The 21,517-nt window shown below is 38.3% G+C and overlaps 2 protein-coding genes across 3 annotated transcripts; both read right to left on the bottom strand.

Moving 5' to 3' along the window:
• Positions 1-3,391: 3,391 nt before the first annotated feature.
• Positions 3,392-9,530, bottom strand: LOC108674237 (NAD-capped RNA hydrolase NUDT12). 2 transcript variants are annotated; one of them, XM_018162171.2, is made up of 7 exons: positions 9,263-9,530; positions 7,745-7,952; positions 6,908-6,993; positions 6,216-6,417; positions 5,341-5,505; positions 4,546-4,691; positions 3,392-4,266 (listed from the first exon to the last, which is right to left on the bottom strand). In XM_018162171.2, exons 1-7 carry the CDS (start codon positions 9,365-9,367, stop codon positions 3,988-3,990), a joined length of 1,191 nt encoding a protein of 396 aa, XP_018017660.1. In that variant the 5' UTR covers positions 9,368-9,530; the 3' UTR covers positions 3,392-3,987. The 2 variants fall into 2 exon arrangements, with proteins under 2 accessions (XP_018017660.1, XP_018017661.1); XM_018162172.2 differs by lacking the exon at positions 9,263-9,530 and having other exon boundaries at positions 6,216-6,413; positions 7,745-7,839.
• Positions 9,531-15,751: 6,221 nt separating this feature from the next.
• On the bottom strand, positions 15,752-19,729 carry LOC108674236 (serine/threonine-protein kinase meng-po; the record flags this gene model as incomplete). The annotated part of the gene is made up of 4 exons (XM_018162170.2): positions 15,752-17,438; positions 17,799-17,996; positions 18,505-18,616; positions 19,581-19,729. Coding segments are annotated over 4 exons (1,827 nt in total), but the record flags the coding sequence as incomplete, so codon positions are not given.
• Positions 19,730-21,517: the final 1,788 nt, after the last annotated feature.

The following is a 21,517-nucleotide window of genomic DNA, read 5'->3' as shown; positions in this document are numbered from 1 at the left end:
GCAAACAGCGAGCCGCCACTCCTCTAATTTAAGTTCGGCGTTCCCAAAACTCAAATTACCAAGGTAATTTAAAATTGATATGTAATTGCACCATGTGCGCAAACTGTACACAGCAATAGCTTAAAAAAAGTGAAAATGCGCGGGAAAATTCACCGAAATCATACATCATCCTGAGTGTGGTCTGCACCCTGGGTTACACCCAGCAAACAGCATACCTCATTAAAAGTTACTAGGTACAACCAGAAATCCAGATTCCAGAAATCCAGAATCCACCAGGCACCAGCTACCCTGAACAGTCTGAACTTACCTATTTTTTCACATCAATATATTTTCTCGAACTGCCATTCTGCAAGTTTGGACAAGAATGCATAGCTACTAGCTAACTAGCCTACTAACTTACTAAGCTATTAGGTATTAATGCTTTCAAGTTTCACCAAGAAGAAAGCATAATAAATATAACTTATTATAAGATCACATCAAAATCAAAGTGGTAGTCTCAACTATCAGTGAAACATTATGATCTGTCTGAGCTTAGCTCAGCTGATGGCAGAACTTGCATAGTGGCAAAGCAGAGAGTTTTTTAGACTCTCCCTCAAGTTCAGATTTGAGTCCTATAAGTAGACCAGTATCCTAGATACCAGCATCATCATACATAAGAAATTGGTTCCTAAATCATTGGTAAATGAGGAAATTAAAAATGAACTGATTCTAAAAAATCTCTGGTTTGTCACTATGGGCAGAAGAGAGCCTGAAAGTTTAGGGGAGGGCTTAAGCTTAGGCTATAAGGACTCCAGAGGGCACAATGGCTTACCTCCAACTTTCTACTCCACTGTACATATAAAAGGCTGTTTAGTACTTTATTGTTATCAGAGGAGCTGTTAGGTGATCTGTAAATGACCCCTATGAGAAGGCTATCTTTGCCTTTTAGAGTAAGTTCACACCACACTGATTCTCTAGCTGATTGATGCTCTGCAGATAACTTAACTTGCTTGGCCCCATAGGAGGTTCTAACCCACAGAGCTACACCTCTACTGCACTGCTCTTCATTTACGTTATGAAAACAATCAAAACCTGGCAGCTGAAATTCAACAGGTACAATTTTCCCCCCGTGATTTTTAGGAAGTGTTTCTGTAATACAAATAATGTCTATACTCTCGTTTGCGATCACAGTTAACAGTTCACTTTTTTTGTTCAAAACGGAATCCGAGTTCGTGTAAAAACATTTTAAAACTTTTTGTGCACTTTCACTTTGATGTATGCGGTTACTCCCTACATTATTTACATGCCTTAATCTACGGACATCATTCCTACTAATTACTTGTCCTCCATATAGTCCGAATTACCTCTAACCTCCCTACTATTACCTCTAATCTCTCTACTATTCCTACACTAGCGTCTAGTACGGTATTACCTATAGCACAATATGTGGTAAGACAAGTACAACTGTACAAATGTTATATACACCTTCCTGGCGATTGACAAAGACTGCAGAATTACATCAAGCAACAATCAAGAAAAGCACACAAAACTTTAGAGAAAAATGAAACGAAATGTGAAATACAAACCTGCAGCGAGCGCACGCTGACCTACACGAGCAAGGTTCTGCATGGATAAAGTAAGCATGACACTTCAAACTTTGGAATATCTCTGAAGTGAACACCTGTTTCACGTGGCGCAGATCGCACCTAACAACCTACATCTACGACCGCTACTTCTGCACTGAACTGAGCGCCCAACGCCTCGACCCGATGCCATGCCACCACTGCGCCCTGTTTCTCATCTCACCGTTTCGTTTCGGACAACAAAAACGAAGATACATATTTCCTGGTATTTCAAATCGGAAGAATTTTTAATAAAATTAGTTTCAAATTTGATCAGGGAACATGACTTAATGTTCTATTTTGAATGCTTCACTTTCGTATCCCTAGTCTTTATTAATAGTTGGGCAATATTCGCGTGAGCGGTGAGTCCTCCGAGGAAAGCATCAAAGAAGATCGTTCAGGCACTGCGCTGTTGCAGATTGTTTCGTTCACTGCAATGGAGCAGTAGGAGTGCTCGGTGCCACAATGGAAACCCTTCAAATTCTTTTTTTTTATGGCGACAAAACGTGACACGCATGCAAACCGCAATTCTAAATTTTGATAATCATTTTTTTCACTAGTAGATGCTTTTTTGTTTACTTCAAAGCGCCCATTAGTGAACTACATTCTATTATTACTGAAATAAAGTTGTTTGATTGAATTTTCAGCTATATACAGTGACGAATGAGATAGAATAATTTTCATCGTTGTTAAATAATTGTATTGCTTTTCCCACCAAATAATAATTTGTTCACCCAACCGATAAATACGACTTCGGTTACGTTTAAAAACTCTCTGAATAGTCTGATGCTGTGTATTAAAATATACAATTACTTTTTATGAATTGTCCTCCTGTATATTCTAATTGAACAAAATTGTTGATTTAGTTTATTTTTACATAATCCATGTAAAGTATAACTGCGCATGGCATTTTCGAGGAGCTTGTTTGTGAACAAATTAACATGTGAATCTTTCGAAGTCATTTTGTTGCATAAAGTCTGGGGTAAAGTTTTACGATAGTTCAATTTCCCTAGTAAAGTGATTCATTAATTTCCATTGTGATCCAGGGAAATAATGTCCACCTACAACTATCCAAGCTCATAATAAAGTTGAGATGACTGGTAGAGTGTGAAAAATTACAGGAGTCTTATAGCAGGCCATCTCGCACCAACAGTGAATAATATTCATGTAGGTTTAAGGTGCCCATTGTCGTTACAATAATTCTGGTACTAGGCAAGTAGCAGAAACCTAACCTACATGACAGCTTGGTAGTACCAGCTAAGTCCAGCAGTCAGTTACTGCCCGGTATATAGATGCTTGCTCAGGAAAATTTAACACTAAAGTTCGTTGTAAGTACCAGCGGAGATAAGATAAAACTCAGAGAGTTACTCGCAGTATCTCAACAACTTGATTTTAGTTACGGTATTGGAAGAGTTAAAAAAAATACGGTGAGTTAATACGGATTAGCTTCTTGACGTGTAAAATACGGTGAGTTACTACGAATTACTTGACGTGACGAGCAAGATTCAACGCTCAGTTCGTGCGAATTTGCGTCTAAATCTTCAAACGTTGCAGCAGGCGCTACACATCTTGATTCTCTAGATAGATGAAGTGAGCAATAAAATTTACACGTGTACAAATATGTAATAAATTATAAATATGAATATCTATCTTGCCTGCAAGTGTGTGGTGAAGCGGCAAATTTCTAACAGCCCCGCATAGCTCGAAGAGTAAAACTTGGGCGAAATTATAACCAAATAACATCGTACATTCTGCCAATGTGTTACATCAAAATAAAACGAATGTGTTCCACAGAAGCTACTTTTTCAAATATATTTTAGCTATATTCAAACTAGCAAAAAGTTGCAATAAACTTTTCAGTACTAGAGAAATTAACCCTCATATACACAGGAAATGTCTTACGAACCTCATTTAATACAAGTCCACGTTGCACATACATTCTCAATGAGAAAACTGTTGAGCTGCACTTTTCCAAGCAGTTAAATGAATTAAACAAAAAAGTATTCATCGAACTATGATCAATTTGGCCAATAAATTGATCAATATCTTGTGGTATGACGGTACAGAGTTTCAAGTGCAAGATGCGACACAGGAGACAAGAGGCAACAGTGAGATGCCAGATGCTTTATAATTACGCGTATAATTCAAATTTCAAATTAAGAAACAATACCTCACTTAATAAAAAATCTTATTTAGCATTAGATAGAGTAATGAAGTCTCGTGATTTTAGACCACAGTTGAGAGATATAGAATTTCATGTAGAACATTACGCTTCTTTCAGTTGCCAGTTCTAAATAACTAAAATTAGAATGTGAAAGCGATTGCTACGAGTTCAAAAATAGTATAATATAATGAAGAAGTGATCGCTACGATGAAGAAGTGATCGCTACGAAGATGATTCAGACGTAGTCTCCAGCCAGTGTCTGATAAGGCAGTGAGCTATCGTCATGGGAGGAGGCAGCAGCAGGGCGGCAGTTTTTGGTTCAGAGCTAAACCAAGGGCTGCCACCAGCAGCAGATGATGTCAAGGACCAAGGGCTGCCACCAGCAGCAGAGGCTGTCAAGGACCAAGGGCTGCCATTAGCAGCAGAGGCAGTCACGGCAGCTTCTACTTCAGCACGAGACCACCAGCGTCCGTCTTGCAGTTCGCTGGTGTCCAGACTCACCTGAAAAGAATAAACTATCAACTTTATGCTCAATTCTTAACGTGTATTTTAATTGATATTTTTGGACTATTCTGAATGGCAAGCAATTCCATCTTGTACATGTACAAGAAATGTCCAAGACATGTACAAGACCTGAAGACCATACAAGACACATACGTTACAAGACACATACAAGACACATACAAGACACATACAAGACACGTACAAGACACATACAAGACACATACAAGACACGTACAAGACACATACGTACACAACACATACACAACACATACAGACCTCATGGGTGAGGGCGGTAGCGATGCAGCCCATCATGAGAGAGCCAGGGAAGGGCCAGTGCTGGCAGCCCAGGTAACGCACGGCTGTCACCTCCAGCCCCGCCTCCTCCGCTACTTCTCTCTTCACGCACGCTTCTAGAGTCTCGCCTGTACACCATTAAATGAAGGGTAATATGGGGGAATAAGATGAATATTATTAATATTGAAGGTTAATATGGGGGCCCAAGATAAATACCTATTATTAATATTCACGCACGCTTCTAGAGTCTCGCCTGGACACCATTAAATGAAGGGTAATATGGGGGACTAAGATAAATATTATTAATATTCACGCACGCTTCTAGAGTCTCGCCTGGACACCATTAAATGAAGGGTAATATGGGGGACTAAGATAAATATTATTAATATTCACGCACGCTTCTAGAGTCTCGCCTGTACACCATTAAATGAAGGTTAATATAGCATTTAAGAGATTAACGAGTTGAGATTCCAACAGACATCCTTGTTTACCAATTATTTAAGTGTCCTAGAAAAGGCCGAGGCAATATTCAGGAATAACTAGATGTAAGACTACATATTCAAATTTAAATGTTGATGAGGAGAGGTAACGATTAATAATACTTCCTAGACTAATTGTAATAGATTAATTTCAGGTAATATTTGAGAATAATGAACTGATTTTAATTATTTAAAGAAGGAAATTATATTTGATGTCATGATACTAACCAATTTGAGAATAAAGAACTGATTTTAATTATTTAAAGATGTAAATAATATTTGATGTAATGATACTAACCAATATCAGCGAAGCCAGCAATGCAGGTAAACATGCCAGGAGGATGTCGAGGCTGGCGTACAAGAAGAGCTTTAGAGTTGCGTTCATCAGTGACCAGGACGATGCCTACAGGCTTGCTGCTCGGGTAAATGCTTGCCTTGCATGTCTCGCAATAGCGATAGCTTCCTGTGTGGCAATGATGATTTTCACGTGAAGCAAGACGGTAGTGGCAACACCGATTTAGATGTGAACATTTTTATAAATAAGCGATTTTTATATTCAGCAACGACGCAAGTTTGAAACCCGAGTAAAAAGTCAAATTTAAGCAAAAAATAAATAAAAGAGAACAGAGCATTTTTTGTTTAGCTTTATTTATGTGCAGCGTAGAGAAATACCTAGATGTATATATACTTCATATATGCATTATGCTTATCAGAAAAAAGTATATTCAAAATTAACTGCAGAAGGATCTCTAAGTAGTACCAAAATATGACGATTTGCAATTTTAGTTCCAAACAGTCTAATTAAGATGTATACCGGTATTAACCATTCATCTTTAAATGATACCATCTGTTTTGAACACGTAATTTATTGAGTCTACCTCAAGAAGCAAGACAAATTTATTAATAAGAACAAGGCCATGAACAAGGCCATGAACAAGGCTATGAACAAGGCCATGAACAAGGCCATGAACAAGACCATGAACAAGGCTATGAACAAGACCATGAACAAGGCCATGAACAAGGCCATGAACAAGGCCATGAACAAGGCCATGAACAAGGCCATGAACAAGGCTATGAACAAGGCTATGAACAAGGCCATAACAAGGCCATGAACAAGGCCATGAACAAGACCATGAACAAGACCATTACACTACAACTGAAGACAGTCACTACCAGCAGCATTGCACTTGGTCTTTGTGCCACAGGCGCCACAGTAGAGGTTCTGCTCATGGAAGTGCAGCAAGGACCTGGCACGGCTCAGGAGTTCAGACTGGGCTCGAGGCACAACAAAGAGGGCAACCCGCAGGTCTTGGATGGCAGCATCAGGGCGGAGGCTCTTCAGGGCAGTTCTGTCCTCCTTGCTTAGTTTGCCTACCTAACCAAACTGGAAATGAGTGAGTTCAATCATAGCTCATAGCCTCATCACGATATGGGCATGAGGAAATCAATATCGGAAGGAAGATACCATAATCAATCTTTGAATATTGCTAAGGAAATATTTCAGAGGTCAACAAATAAAGTATAAATAATAGCATATACCTATTTATAATAATATCCAATCTAGGTAATGTGAAAGACACATACAAATTTCTCAAAATCTATTGGTAAAACATAAATGACTAAATAAATTATGAAACTTGACCTCCATGTTAATTCAATACATTATATTCTATTACTATTAGCATCGCAAAAGATAACAATTGAGTCAGAATGCAGGATTCTACATAAAGTTATAAGAGAGACAGTGCTGTAAAGCATCAATTCAATAAGTTGAACAGACTTAAACCTAAAACTCTGAAGAACATTAATGACAAAATATTTAAACTTCACTTAAAAGAGGCTACAGTTTGCAGGGAAGCTCCCACCTGCACAGCATAGATAGGCTGTCCGCTGGGCGTCATGTGGAGAAGCACATTGCCTACAAATATGGCAAGGCAGACCTCGCGCACCTCTGCAATATTGCAATTTAAATTAAACAAACATGAATGTTGAAGATCAGAGAGTATAAAATGCAATATTAGACATAAAATTTACAAATGTTCACAACATAAAAGATGGTGAAACATCCACTATTATATTGATAATATCAATATAATAACCCCTGGTTTTATTAATAGCAGGTAAAGGCCAAGATTAATGTAAGCTCACGCACAACTGAAATTGAACAGTGAAACAAGAATTGAACAACAGCTGCGTAAAATCCAGGATAGATAAATACAATAGGAAAATTGCTAAATGATATTGTTTCGATTTTTACTTCATCTTGAAGCAATGAAATTCTGTAGTAAGTGAATTAATTATAAATGGTTGAGGGAATTTAAGGTGCTAGAATTAATTACTTTAATTATAGGTGATCTATTACTGCCTTCTTTGAGTTGGTCTAAAAACTTACCAGCTGAGCAATAAACAGACCACTTATACAAAATTAATGTACATGAACAAATAAATTTAAATTAAAATTACCAAGTGTAGAAATGTTTAAAACAAATACCCTATATCAGTACAGTATATGTGCATGCAAATAACATCTGCAATTATATACATGATGTTGCTCACAAAATGGAAGTGTTTGCACATGCAAGCCAATTCATAAGAACAAAAGTTTCTACAGCAACTAGCCAATATAGTGTAATGTTTAATAGGTATTTCTCCAACTTGAATCAGCTTCTAAATGATATATAGCCATCCAATGAAATTTTTACCTGGATAAGATAGCCATGCTATCTGTTGTAGTTGTGGTTCATATATTGGAGCATTTGTTAACATTTGAGCCCTGGAGGACAGCGAGTCGGCCATGGTGTGGTCCTCATGGTCGACGAACGGCTCCAGCAGAGGGCGCTGGCCGCTGTAGAGCAAAAACTTACCCTGGGGTATGCATGCAGAGCATTCTTCATCATTCCCTTTCAATGCCTGCAAATAATAATATAATGAGGAACAATCATTGAACAGCCAAATGGATAAGTATCCTAACACAATTTGATGGTGAATTAACAGACATATTATGGTTGATTGAAAAAGAAACCTTTGGGAAGTGTACTTGGTTGGTAAGCACAACAAAACACATTTCTTTCTAAACTTTGACAGGTGTTCTTTGGAAGTTTTAATGATTTTTGTGAACTTAAAAAAAACTTTAAAACCTAAAAGTTTTCTTTGAAAGTTTTAATGACAAGTAACTGGCAACTCAAGTACCTACACTGAGGCTACACCCTACACTAGACAGTACAGTAGAACTGTAGAAGGAAGTTAAGCAAAAGTTCATCTAGTAGACTATTTTCTAGACTAGTTAACTTGAGTAAAGAACTAGAAATATAGGTTATACTTTAGTTCTTATTTCTACAGATTACAGAAAGAGCAAATGCTGGATTGGAAAATCAGGTAGAAGCTTTTGTGGATGAGAAAAAATCAAAAACATCTCAGATTCTTGCAGACAATTTGCAGTACCCATTCAATTCCTGAGGCCTTTTTCTAATTCATTCAGTAAATTTCAGTTAGCACTAAGAAAAATTATTATTTTTTTACAATAATTTTTTTAAATCCTCAGCAAAACAATCATTTTTCAGATTTGCCCACAATTTCAGAATATTTTGATCAATATTCTAGATTGGCACAAACACAAAACAGTTAGTTACCTAAAAAAAGGCTAAATAGTTGTAATAGACATATTCAGAATCAATGCCAAATTGTCAATCTAGCTGTCAAACCTGTAAACTGACTAGGTAGGTAGTTAGGTAATTTTGTTTAAAATTAAAATATCAGCCAAGTGATATAAGTAAAATCTGGTTTTAGATTTTTTGCCCCCCATAGTCAATTAGTCATACACCCTGCAATGCAAACAGCAATACAGCATACTTCATTAAAAGTCACTCAAGTCACTACCACCACATCCACCAGATGACCAGAATCCACCCTAATTACTTATATTTTGGCACATTAATATATTTTCTCAAAGACTCAAACTGTCATTCTGCAAGTTTGGAGTTTGGACAAGAAAGCATATTAGCCTGTACCTATTATGCTTTCACCAAGAAGTAGAAGAAAGCATAAATGCATAATATAAGATCACATCAAAGTGGTAGTCTCTACTTCTCAACTATTCGTGAAACTGAAGCATTATGATCTGTCTGAGCTTAGATCAGCTAACGGCAGAAGAGAGCCTGAAAGCTTAGGGCAGGGGAGGGCTTAAGCGTAGTATAAGGACTCCAGAGGGCAGAATGGCTTACCTCCAACTTTCTACTCCACTGTACATACGATAGCTGATGACTCAATCGAAATTGAGTGCTCCATAAATACGGAGGAATAAAACCCAACTGCTTTAATATTTTCATAACTTTAATTATATTTAAAAGTGAAGTAGGCCTATTTGTACATCGATGTTATTTGAGTAGGGTTATATAGGTATTACATATGCCGAAAGCCCGAAACCCTAAATAACATAGCCTAACCTAAAAGGCTGAAAGTGGAGCTAGTAAAGACACCGGACCCGTTACTCCGCCAGTCGGACACCATTGGCGAGCTTCAACACAATTGTCTTCTACTGATAGCCTTAATTTTTAGTTCGACTGAATGGCTTTACCGGTATTTTTAATTTGAAGTCGCAGGTCACAAGACAAATTATTGAAACCTTTAGAAACACATGACAACCTATTTGTACCAGCAATTGTATCGCAGTCCGTTCATAAGACCAGTAGTGATTAAATTCCTTAATTTAATACGCGTAGTTTTAACATATCTTCAGTGTATTGTAGTCAGCATATCTCAGTATCTCACTATGAAGAAGAAGAAGAATTTCTCATATGCATCTACAATCGGTTTTATCTATCAATGTAGCTGTACTAATAATCTGAGATAATCTTTATTCTCCAATTACTTTTTTTGGATTATTCATTCGTATAATCATCGTTTAGAGTCGGGGCATGGTCCACTATTAATCTATAGTCATCTTACAAGATGAACTACTGCTCCAGAAGATGCAAAAACACATGCCCAACTTTCAAAACTTCGATGTGAGTTGAATTCCAAAAGAAATGTGGTACTAGGAAAAATATTTCATCGAATACAATCTCCCTCATGAACTGTGACGTTGCCCTAGACTGAACATTTGGCAGCTCTGAATTCGCCTCCTGTGAGCTCTCGCCACTCTATTCTGAACGTTGACGTCGAATTCTTCGTACAAGAGTACTGGCTAGATTCTTCTTTTCTGTAATGGTCTATTGCCCGCGATCAGACATAATTCTTTTTCCATTTTAAATTAAATCTTCGTTGTCATGTCGTACCTTGGTCTGCTGTACGACCATAAAAATCAACCAAACAATCAACAATCGGTTCTGGCATGGAACTGTCAATAACGCTGAACGATATGCCTTTTTCATTCCCTCCTTCGAAAGCTCAATGGCTCCAGGCATTTAGTTTCCCTTCTCATACAACAGCGAATACACGTGAATAAATGGCTTTGGGTCAGGTATTAAAGGCTCTTTCAGTTGCCTGATGAAATTTCGAATCGCAATTAGTGTACTTTCAGCAGTAAACTTATATTCATCAAAACCTAGAGAGGTTTGCATTACATACTCCAATTTTAGAACTTCAGGCGTCGCGCACTCTTACATTTGTACAGCATGGTAAACTGGTAAAAGGCCTCCAGCAGAACAACGAGTTATTAATTTCTGCAAAGTCGGATGAATTCTATGTGGGGGTTAAAGATTTTCCAAAGCAACCCCAAACTCCATTTTGACTTTTCGTCTGCTGGCGTTGGAAATGTCTTGGTGAAATTTTAGTATTCTGCATACGGAATGTCTCTTAACAATAAATTCGAAAAAAAAAATTACCGGTCAAATTTATCATTCCAAGATGAAGTTCATAAATAATGATCAGGTAAATAAAGGAGGTTAGGATGGATTGTCCGCATCCCAATCATGTCGACATATTGTACAGAAACCTACGAACTGAAACGTGAAGCTTGTACTGAAATAATTTCGGCACTCAGTGCCTCGAGCCTCTTCGAGTTGTAAATGTTTTTACGGAAAAATGAAGATAAAAAAATGGAGAACAATTAGTGCCTCGCCGCATTGATGATTAGGTATTTAATTCCCTAATGATATTGTTGGAATGATGCATGTTTAAATTCCAACAGAGTGTGTTCACGAAACACGAACTGACACTGTGTTATGTCAAGTTTAAACGTATTCATTCCTGGTCGACAACTATCAGTGATAATTTTCAAACATTGAGCGCTGATTACATTCAGTAACAATTCATTTTTCTTCGATCATTCAGTGCGATGATGTTGTTGTTATGAAGGAGTCTATACTTCGAAAACATGAACAAATATATTATTTTATACATATATATGTCCACTCGAGAAGTGTGGTACACCGCTATACCGTTGTGGGTGCTAAATCACTAAATTGTAATAAAAATAGATCGCTGTAAGCTTTTAACTCATAGTTGCGCGACAGAAGCTTCTGCTTCACGCTGGATTTAGTATAGTATAGTATAGTAGTATAGTATCTTCGGCATTAAATAAATAGGCCTGGATAGGCCTGTCGCCGATTCTTGTACTTTTCTTGACTAGACTGGCCTTTAGACGGACGGACAGACAGACAGACAGACAGACAGACAGACAGACAGACAGACAGACAGACAGACGGACAGACATGGCGAGCACAGTAGTGCATTTTTTACATCAATGAGAAAATGCACTAAAAAGCGCCTTTATTTTTCCCGAAATCAACGTGAGACGCTTTAACCTCACCGCATTGATGATTAGGTATTTACTTCATTATTGATATTGTTGTAATGATGCATGTTTAAGTTCCAACAGCGTGTGTTCACGAAACACGAACAGACACTCTGCTATGTCAATTTAAAACGTATTCATTCTTAGTCGACAATAATCAGTAAGAATTTTCAACAATTGGGCGTTGATTACATAAAGTAAAAATTCATTTTTCTTCGATCAAAAGTGCGATGATGTTGTTGTTATGAAGGATGATGTTGTTGTTACTTCGAAAACAAGAGCAGATATATTATTTTATTCATCCAAAATAAAATAAATAAAATTCCTTTGAATTATTCTGACAACATTTTACGGAACGGAGGCTACGGGCCATGAGCTGCAGCCCGGGAGTAGAGCTTAGCACGTCACCGATTAACGTCGAATTTAACCTTGTCTGTTCGCCGTATTGCTTTTTGGGTTTAAATCATTGCTGTAAGTATTTTGTTATTGCTAGACGCAGTATAACTCCTGTGTCTACTTATTTTAGTTGCGACTATATAATATCTTATGTGCCGAAACTATGTATCACTTTCTTTGTTTACGTCGTCTATAGCATAGCTACAATTCACCGTAGCCAAGAGGGTTAATATAACCTCTGAAGCCTTTAATTTTACCTTGTGCCAATCTCTGTTTTATTATTAACGGAATGTCGCCACGCCTCAAGTAAAGTCTTTGTTTTGTTACTTTCAGCTTACAAGAACAATAAAGGATTAGCACCACAAGTTCGGTTGTTAACTGCCTTGGCGACATAGCCTTTTACGTGAACGCCCTGGACATATGTCCACTCGAGAAGTGTGGTACACCACTATACTGTTGTGGGTGCGCAACTGAAATTGTAAATAAAAATAGATCGCGGTAAGCTTTTAACTCTTAGTTGCGCGACAGAAGCTCCTGCTATACAAGCTGGATTTAGATGCTAATGTTGTATCCGAACGCATAAGGTTGACATCTTCAATACTTGTGACCAAAGCTAGCTGGTGCGTTGTGTCATTCTCGTAGAAGTGGAAGCACTCGGAAAATTTCGTTGCTTTCCATCATCAGGAAATTAGGGAAACTATATGGCGGCGCAACTGTTCAATGCTTAAAAACTATTGGCTATTCCAGGAAAGATAATGTGTGTCTTTGCTCAATAATTGACTGCATGTTCATCACGTTTTTATTTTGGGCACCTAGACAAAGACACATATAACATGGACCTCTATGAAATATACGTTTGTATTTACATATAAAGCTGCTACGACATTGAGGGCAAAACTCTTTACGGATTACGTAGCGAAATAAACTTTGCGGATTAGAAAGCATCGGCCAGCAATGTTTTTAAAAGAAACAAGGTTGAATATTGAGTATCTTAATAATATGCCTAATTTACGGAGACATTGACCAGCAATGACAAGCCACTACAAACTTTGAAAAAAAAAAACAATGTGCAAAAATTCAATTGTGAAAAATACTTCGCAAATACATGCCAGGTCCTTTGATCAAATTGGTGCGTTCTAGACTCGACGACCCGAACGCCTTACAAGAATAGCTTCATTTCGGATGTCCCACGAAAAGAAATGAATGGGTCAAATTGTCCAAATAATGAAACACTTTAGCATTGATACGCGCTTCTGTCTGACAAAACTGAGTCAGGAACACATGGGCAAAAAGTGCTTTGGTATTTGGACATTGTCTCGCCCATTTCTCTCATCGCCCATTTCTTTCACTGCCCTTTTGTCTTTTCAATTTTTTATCGTGAAAAACGATAAAATTCAAAATTATGTTGGTAATACTTTGAAATTCCTTGGACGACCAGTCATATAATTTATATAATCTATATTAATCCTGTATGGAAATTTGCAAAATAGCGATCGGTGCACATGTTCAAGAGAAGGCCTTGTATCAGAATATACCACCAGTTTTTGACGATCGATGATATTCATCGATCGTCGATAACCTACAGCTCAGTTATCATACTAAACACTATTTTTTGTTAACACTCAAACAGAAACATTGTGAAACCATCTTCGAATATATAACTTTCAGGCATGTGCGTCGATTTTCAAATGAAGCTGTATTGCAATAATATAGGTTCAGTATAATAGTATTCTATTTCAGGAATAAATTTCAGAAAGTTTGTTAATAATTATTGAGTAACGTATTTATATTACTAATGAATTAATATTATAATTATATGATTAAAGCAGCTAACATCGATGGCATGTAGATATGGGAACGAGATAAAACGGTTGGAGGCCCGGTTAAATTTTTGGAAATTATATGTTATTAAACAGTTCCAGACGTCTGGTAAGTTGGAAGAAGATGTGTTTATGGAAATTGTATAATAAGACTAGTGTTGGCTTTCGATATATTCTCATTACATCGGCACTCTGATTTGGTAAGCCCAAGCAAATTACATCCAGAATTCAATTTTACTGCATTTACAACACAATTTTCAACATAAATGAATGTTGAAGCGATCGAATGTTGTCTAAAAGCCGATAAATAATTACAAAACAGAGAAAAAGTTTGCCAACTGAGAACCCTACATACCGGAGCAGGATGCAAAACACCGTGCAAATTCAAATCATACCGAGAATGTATTATTTCCGGAAAATAATTATGGAAATAAGAGAATACAATCTGCCAACTTTTGAGTTCACTAATTATAAGAGTAGTTGAGTGGTCCATCAACTGGCGACTAGCGGTGTGTTCAGCCACGTGATCTTGTTCTACATTGTCAACAACTTGAAAAAAAGGACAAAATAAGGGAAACACCTGACATTTGGATTCCGTAATTTTTGAACATGTTATAAACAATGAAAACGTGACTTATTCTTATGTTTTATTGTTTATTGTTGCTGCTAATTGATGTTTCATCCTTGTATAGATATTTTTAGTAAGTTTTTGTGTCTACAACCTATAAATGGCAAACCTCTGTGACTTTCAATTAAAGAAGCAAAATTGTTGGTGCCCGTATGGCATATGCTAGTGTGAAAGAAACTTCCCGAATGCTTGACGTTTCTAGAGGTACTGTCTCAAAACTAATGACTGCTTGTAAAAGGGAAGAAAAAATGTCGTAAGCAGAGCAGGTCTGGCCGAAAGTCGATGTTGTCTGAGAGAGACCGTCGGTACCTAAATCGAATTGTGAGGGACAATCGAAAGACCACGGCTGTTAAAATTAATGAAGACTTCAATGGACACTTACAGAACCCAGTTTCCATAAAGACTGACCGCCGCAAGCCGCACAGATCTGGATTCTATGAAACAGCTGCGATTAGAAAATCTCTGGTTTCAAATACAAATGCATTAAAGAGTTTAGAGTGGTGTAAACTCCTCCCCAGAGTAGTGGAAAAATATGATTTTCTCTGACGAATAATCGTTTACCTTATTTCCAACCTCTGACCGAGTTCCCGATTGGAGACAGACAAAAGAGTCATTTCATCCCGACTGCCTCCTCCCATCCATAAAACGGCGGGGTACAAGTGATGATCTGAGGTGCTATTTCTAAGAAATCCAGTAGAGCAATGATTTTTCTTCATGGAAGAGTCAACAGCCGTGACTGTTTAGGAATATCGGAAGACCAAGCTAGTTCATCCTATGGTTCAAGCACTGTTTCCGGAGGGGAACGCCATCTTTCAAGATGACAATGCCCCGATCCATTCAACTGGAATAGCTAAAAAAAGGACGGGGACATTTTTAAATAAGTTGAGCATCTCATTTGGACACCACACTAACCAGACCTCAGTATTATCGAGCATTTATGGTCGATTTTAGAGATGCTAGTCAAAAGTCGATTCCCGCCGCCTTCGTCTTCAAAAGAGCTGAAGGGAGTTGTAACTGAAGAATGGGCTAAAAATGCATTTGTAAACAATTCAAAATTTGTATGTATCAATACCTCGGAGAATTGAGGCTGTAATTGCCGCAAAAGGTGGACCATCATCACACAAAAATATATTTTGTGGATTTCTCTGGTGTTTCCCTTATTTTGGCCAACCGCTGTACATTCTACGGCATGTTATTACAATGACTAGACATTCATTGGGTATATAATGATACATTTGAAACATGAAAACAACGTAAACAAAAAGGTTGCATTTTCGTAGTTGTGAAGTAATTATGACGTTGGCCGCTGGGTTCCAAATTTCAAATTCACATTGCACATCCCATATTTTTAGGGGAATGTCATATCCATTCTACAAAGTCTTACCTACTTTCATAGTAAAAATTAGGTCGGATAAATCTGGGAATGGGAACGGTTAGAAAGCTATACTAACTCAAGCCTCAACTATTCTCATTCTTAGTATGACACTAGTAACGCTGCCGTCAGAAAGCCTTTCTTCGCTCTCGTGTCGAGAAAGCGATGTTCGGGGAGATTCAGTGACGTAAAACGAGTCTGTTCGAGACCTCTGAAGTTCGAAACTCTCAGAGCGTTCCCAAGTATTGCTTCTTGCGTGACAAGAAGAACACTGGTAATTCTGTTCAGTGTTATTACATCCAGTGTGGTATTGATGCTGATGTCCCTGTGGTGGTATCTGCTGGTCGTGAATCATCTGGAGTTGTGATGCCTCCATTGGCCAGTTCTTTGAACTTGGTAAGATGACCTGATGGCTACCTGGACCTTCGGAAGTATTTCGATAAGATTGCGGAATAAATGCGGAGCGATCTGCAATTTTTGGTTCTGGCAAGTATTTTGTGTGGTTGACATGTCCTGGCTGAGGCTGAACAATGAAGTTTGGTTGGGTTGTTCCACTTAGAAGTCCTTGGTTATCGCGGCAATTTGTTTGCTGGTTGGGAGGGCGGGCTGGACTGAGGCCAATTCTTTGAAGAAGTTTCTTGTTGGGCGCCGCTACTATTGTGTCTGTACTCGATGCTGAGAGCTTTTGCTGGCCCTGTCTTCTTTGTCTTTCTGCTTTTTGGTTTAAATGGAAATCATTTTTTGATATTCCCTTCTCAAACTCAATTCGGTTGATGGTCCCTATAGACTTGTTAAGATTGGAGCGCATTTGAACCATCTTCATAGATGAATTATTAGAGGACGAACCAGTTTGATATCCATCGTCCAAGAGGTTGTTGAGGCTCGATGTATTGCCATGCTTGGTACAGGAAGAACCGGATAGCTTTCCTGAGCTAACGGACTTTTGCTGAGAAATATCACTAGACTGCGAGATCATATCATCTTCTTCGACATTATTTTGCCGTGTAGAGATCGATCTCTCCAGCCACTCGTGAATTCGTTTACGTTTTGCCGCTCGATCAACTGTCGTTTCAATCCCATGATCTTTTAGAGCTTTGAGAACTTTATCTTTTTCAATTTTCGAAGAGTGCATCGAGAATGTGGAATAGCAAATAGACTGGTTATCAACATCATCAAATTTCTTGACCTGTCGCGTGAGCCATTTGTCATCAATGTATTTCGTTATCTCCTTCACCGAAGCCCTCTTCTCTGGCTTAGGTTCAAGTGTCCTTTTCATCCACCGGAGGAAGCGGGTGCTAAAGTTACTCAAACGCTTTGGTGTTCGTAAAGTCTTCCTCTTCCGCCAGTTTGCGTACTCGGCGTAGTGCGGATCAGTTAGGTCAGCTTTCTGCCACGGCAGCTGGCCGGTGAGCAGCACGTATACCAGGATCCCGAACTGCCACACATCCTAGCGACAGAAAATCAGATCTTAAATGGGAATCATGGACGGGCTCGACGTAACAAAAATTTTATTTATTTGAAAAGTTCAAATTTTGATCATGGAATTAGACCGACGTAATAAAACGAATCTTAATTTATTATACGTCTCAGGATTCGTAAAAAGCGAATTATGCGATTAAATCATCTTTAATTCTTGTATGCTGCAAAAACAAATGTCCCGAATTAAGTCGCGTAAGTATATTATTTTATTGATGTAAATGGTAGGGTCCTGTGAAGGTTTATCAACTTGATCAAATTGCTCTACTGATAGGTAAATAATTGACAAGTCAATAACTAACGTATAATAAATAGAGATTATTCGTTATACCTGTGCCGTATCTACGTGGTAGCCTTCGTTCTGAACCGCGTCGACGATCTCGGGCGGCGCATAAGGCAGCCAAACGGTTTTTTTCTTCAACAGGCTGCCGGTTTTGCGGGTGGAGCCAAAATCACAGAGCTTGACGCGGCTAAAGTCGCTTTTGAACACCAAAATGTTATCCATGTTGATATCGCGATGCACCAAATCCTGAAAAGTGTTAGAATTCACGTGATATTTATTTTAAACAGGATTTATATTATTAAGCGTGCGGGAAACAACGAATAAGTGAAGTTCTAGAAAAACTTTGAATATGTAGATTGGTTAAAAGAGCGATGTCCGAGTGTAAATTGGAATCCTCGAATATGTTTTTTTTTGCAGTGTGAAAATACTTCTAAAACATGTTAAATACTGCATCTAAAGGCTCTTTATTACTGTTGAAATTATTTCACCAGAGATTTAAAAATTCAATACCTCTAGGAAAATTTTTTCGGACGCCAAACATGAAAATATTCATTATTTCATTTATTTGTTAAATAATGTGTCATCAATGCCAAGTTTATCGTTATGATTGTCTTAGAGACTAACCGAAGTGTTTCATAATTCAGTCAAACAAAACTACGCTTTTGGTAATGTCTTAGAATGCATAAACTCGAAGGAGGACTCGGAGGCCATACCTTGGAGAGCATAAAGTCCACTGCGGCCTTGGAGGCCATACCTTGGAGTGCATAAAGTCCAAGGCGGACTTGGAGGCCACACCTTGGCGTTCATAAACTCCACGGCGGACTTGGAGGCCATATGTGGAACTCCCTGCGTGGTCAATGTAAAGTCTTAATGAGGAGCATTTAATGAGAAGACTCGGTAGTAATTGTAGTGGAACTCCCTGCGTGGTCAACGTAAAGGCTTAATGAGGAGCATTTAATGAGAAGACTCAGGTATAATTGTAGTGAAACTCCTTGCGTGGTCAATGTAAAGTCTTAATGAGGAGCATTTAATGAGAAGTCTGAGGTAGTAATTGAAGTGAAACTCCCTGCGTGGTCAATGCAAACAAGCATTTCATGAGAAGTTCGACGAAATGAAAAATGGATCTTAGTACATCAATGCTTAATCTTAATTAGAATTCGTGAAGAAGATAAGGATGTGATTATATTTAAAATAAAATTAAGTTCGATAAAATGGAAGTTTCTTACAAACACAAATAAAGATTATTTTAATAGAAGTTTAATAAATAAGCTTTATGACTTAAATGACGATTGGGTGCTATTAATTTCTAGTATCAAGATTAGCATGGAAGCATAGATATTTATATATTAATATTTATAAATTCAAAATAAGCTAAAATCGCACTCAGAAAAAAAATACGCGTATTGTCCACATTATGACACAGATTCTTCACGCACCACTAACACGCCCTTAAGTCGAGCCAAACGGTGCGAGGAGGACCCACCCACGAGCAAAAGTACATCAAAATTTGCACAAAGTCTTACTTATTTCTATGAGTGCACGCTCAAAGAGATGAGTGTAACCTTCCAAACATCCATGCACTTTGTACGCTTTGTGGGTCATCCTGACCCAGTTTGGCCCGGCGATAGGGCGTATCAGTGCTACCCAGTCTCTGCTCGTGCTGTGTGTATTTAAAATAAAATTAACTAATGTTAATAAATGAAAAAATGTGTCACTCTATTAGGATGATTTGACCAACTCAATCTTCTGAGTGCAGGCAGCAGATTTATTCGAGTCAGTTGACACCATGGCTGAAATAATATTAGTATTTCAACCATGAGTTGATACTACCTGAAGAAGTCCATCCTGGAGGTGGCGTCCTTATGGGTGGCCTTAAGAACCACTTCGTTCCTAGTGACGCGGTGCTCCACCAGCAGCACCCTGCCTCTCCACCCCTCCTGCAACACTGCAACCACCTCATACTCCGCCTCCAGGCTGATCTGCACTCACACAAATCAATGGGTCATCGTCCATCATCATATTTCTGCAACAGTTTATCGGCTAGAAATAAAAAGGAAATTAATATCAAACAGCAAAAAATTTGGAGCCTTGTGTAAAGCATCAATTCTAGAATTTCAGTGTGTTTTCAGTGCAGTGCATTTGGCTGTATAGACTAAAAACTAAAAACTAAAAACTAAAAACTAAACACTAAAAACTAAAAACTAAAAACTAAACACTAAAAACTAAAAACTAAAAACTAAAAACTACAAACTAAAAACTGAAAACTGAAAACTGAAAACTAAAAACTAAAAACTAAAAACAAAAAACTAAAAACTGAAAGAGTTGCTGGTCGTTTTGAGCACTTCAGCCAGATAATATAAGGTGTTTTCTTACATCATTCCCCTGAAACTTCTACAACTTAGCCGTGAAACTTATTAATTTCTGCCTAAATCGAAATTAATTTCCAAGATTATGTAATTTTAATATACTTTATGATTGATTTCTGCTTAGAAAATATATGATATGACGAGCCTGCTATAACGTAAGGAATACATTTATTAACTGAATGAGCACGAAACTCACATTCATCACATTCATAAATTTCTGGCGATATTTAATGCACACAATTTTATTTTCCATCAAAACTATTTTCGGCTTTCCCTTCATTTGACGGGCTTTGAATAATTGGTTACATTTACGCATGAAAAGTCAGGAGCTAACAAATCTGAATTTCGTTTCGGACAAATTGCATTTTCATTGAAATGAAATATTACTTGGCTTGGAGAGGATGGTGGAGAGTTTAAAATTAATTGATAGTCATCAAGCATTTACGCTTTTAAAGAATTGTTTCGCTCTACCTAAACTCCAGTACGTCCTACGTGCGTCTACTTTGATGCTATACAGCATCAAAGTAATGCTGTATAGCATCAAAGTAATGCTGTATAGCATCAAAGTAATGCTGTACAGCATCAAAGTAATGCTGTATAGCATCAAAGTAATGCTGTACAACATCAAAGTAATGCTGTACAACAAAGTAATGCTGTACAGCATCAAAGTAATGCTGTACAGCATCAAAGTAATGCTGTACAGCATCAAAGTAATGCTGTACAGCATCAGAAGATAACAAGGGCGTAAGGCCAGCGCGGTGGGGCGAGGGACGACAGCTTTAAGCGCCGCCCACCGCCCACGGAACGTGTGGGCGACGTGCCCCTGCAGGAGCTGAGGGACGGATGGCGTCCCAGGCAACAGCAGGTCTACGCCAGCAATGGACCAGCAATGGACCAGTATAATCGCCAGCAATGGACCAGCAATGGACCAGCAATGGACCAGTATAATCGCCAGCAATGGACCAGCAATGGACCAGCAATGGACCAGCAATGGGCCAGTATATACGCTGTCTCTTATACACATCTAGATGTGTATAAGAGACAGGCATCAAAGTAATGCTGTACAGCATCAAAGTAATGCTGTACAGCATCAAAGTAATGCTGTACAGCATCAAAGTAATGCTGTACAGCATCAGAAGATAACAAGGGCGTAAGGCCAGCGCGGTGGGGCGAGGGACGACAGCTTTAAGCGCCGCCCACCGCCCACGGAACGTGTGGGCGACGTGCCCCTGCAGGAGCTGAGGGACGGATGGCGTCCCAGGCAACAGCAGGTCTACGCCAGCAATGGACCAGCAATGGACCAGTATATACGCCAACAATGGACCAGTATATACGCGAGCAATGGACCAGCAATAGACCAGTATATACGCCAGCAATGGACCGGCAATGGACCAGTATATA

The sequence above is a fragment of the Hyalella azteca genome, unplaced genomic scaffold, assembly GCF_000764305.2.
Source record: "Hyalella azteca isolate HAZT.00-mixed unplaced genomic scaffold, Hazt_2.0.2 contig15507, whole genome shotgun sequence".
Lineage (NCBI taxonomy): Eukaryota > Metazoa > Arthropoda > Malacostraca > Amphipoda > Hyalellidae > Hyalella > Hyalella azteca.
The sequence above is the reverse complement of the archived record's forward strand: the minus strand, read 5'-3'. Positions and strand labels throughout refer to the sequence as shown.

Excerpts from the sequence above, each read along its gene's own strand:
- LOC108674237 (XM_018162171.2), bottom strand. The coding sequence starts at position 9,367 with ATGAAAATATTAAAGCAGTTGGGTTTTATTCCTCCGTATTTATGGAGC. Across the intron at positions 6,418-6,907 it reads AGCCTATCTATGCTGTGCAG|GTAGGCAAACTAAGCAAGGA; the intron begins GTGGGAGCTTCC and ends CAGTTTGGTTAG. Across the intron at positions 4,692-5,340 it reads TGCTGGCTTCGCTGATATTG|GCGAGACTCTAGAAGCGTGC; the intron begins GTTAGTATCATT and ends AATGGTGTACAG.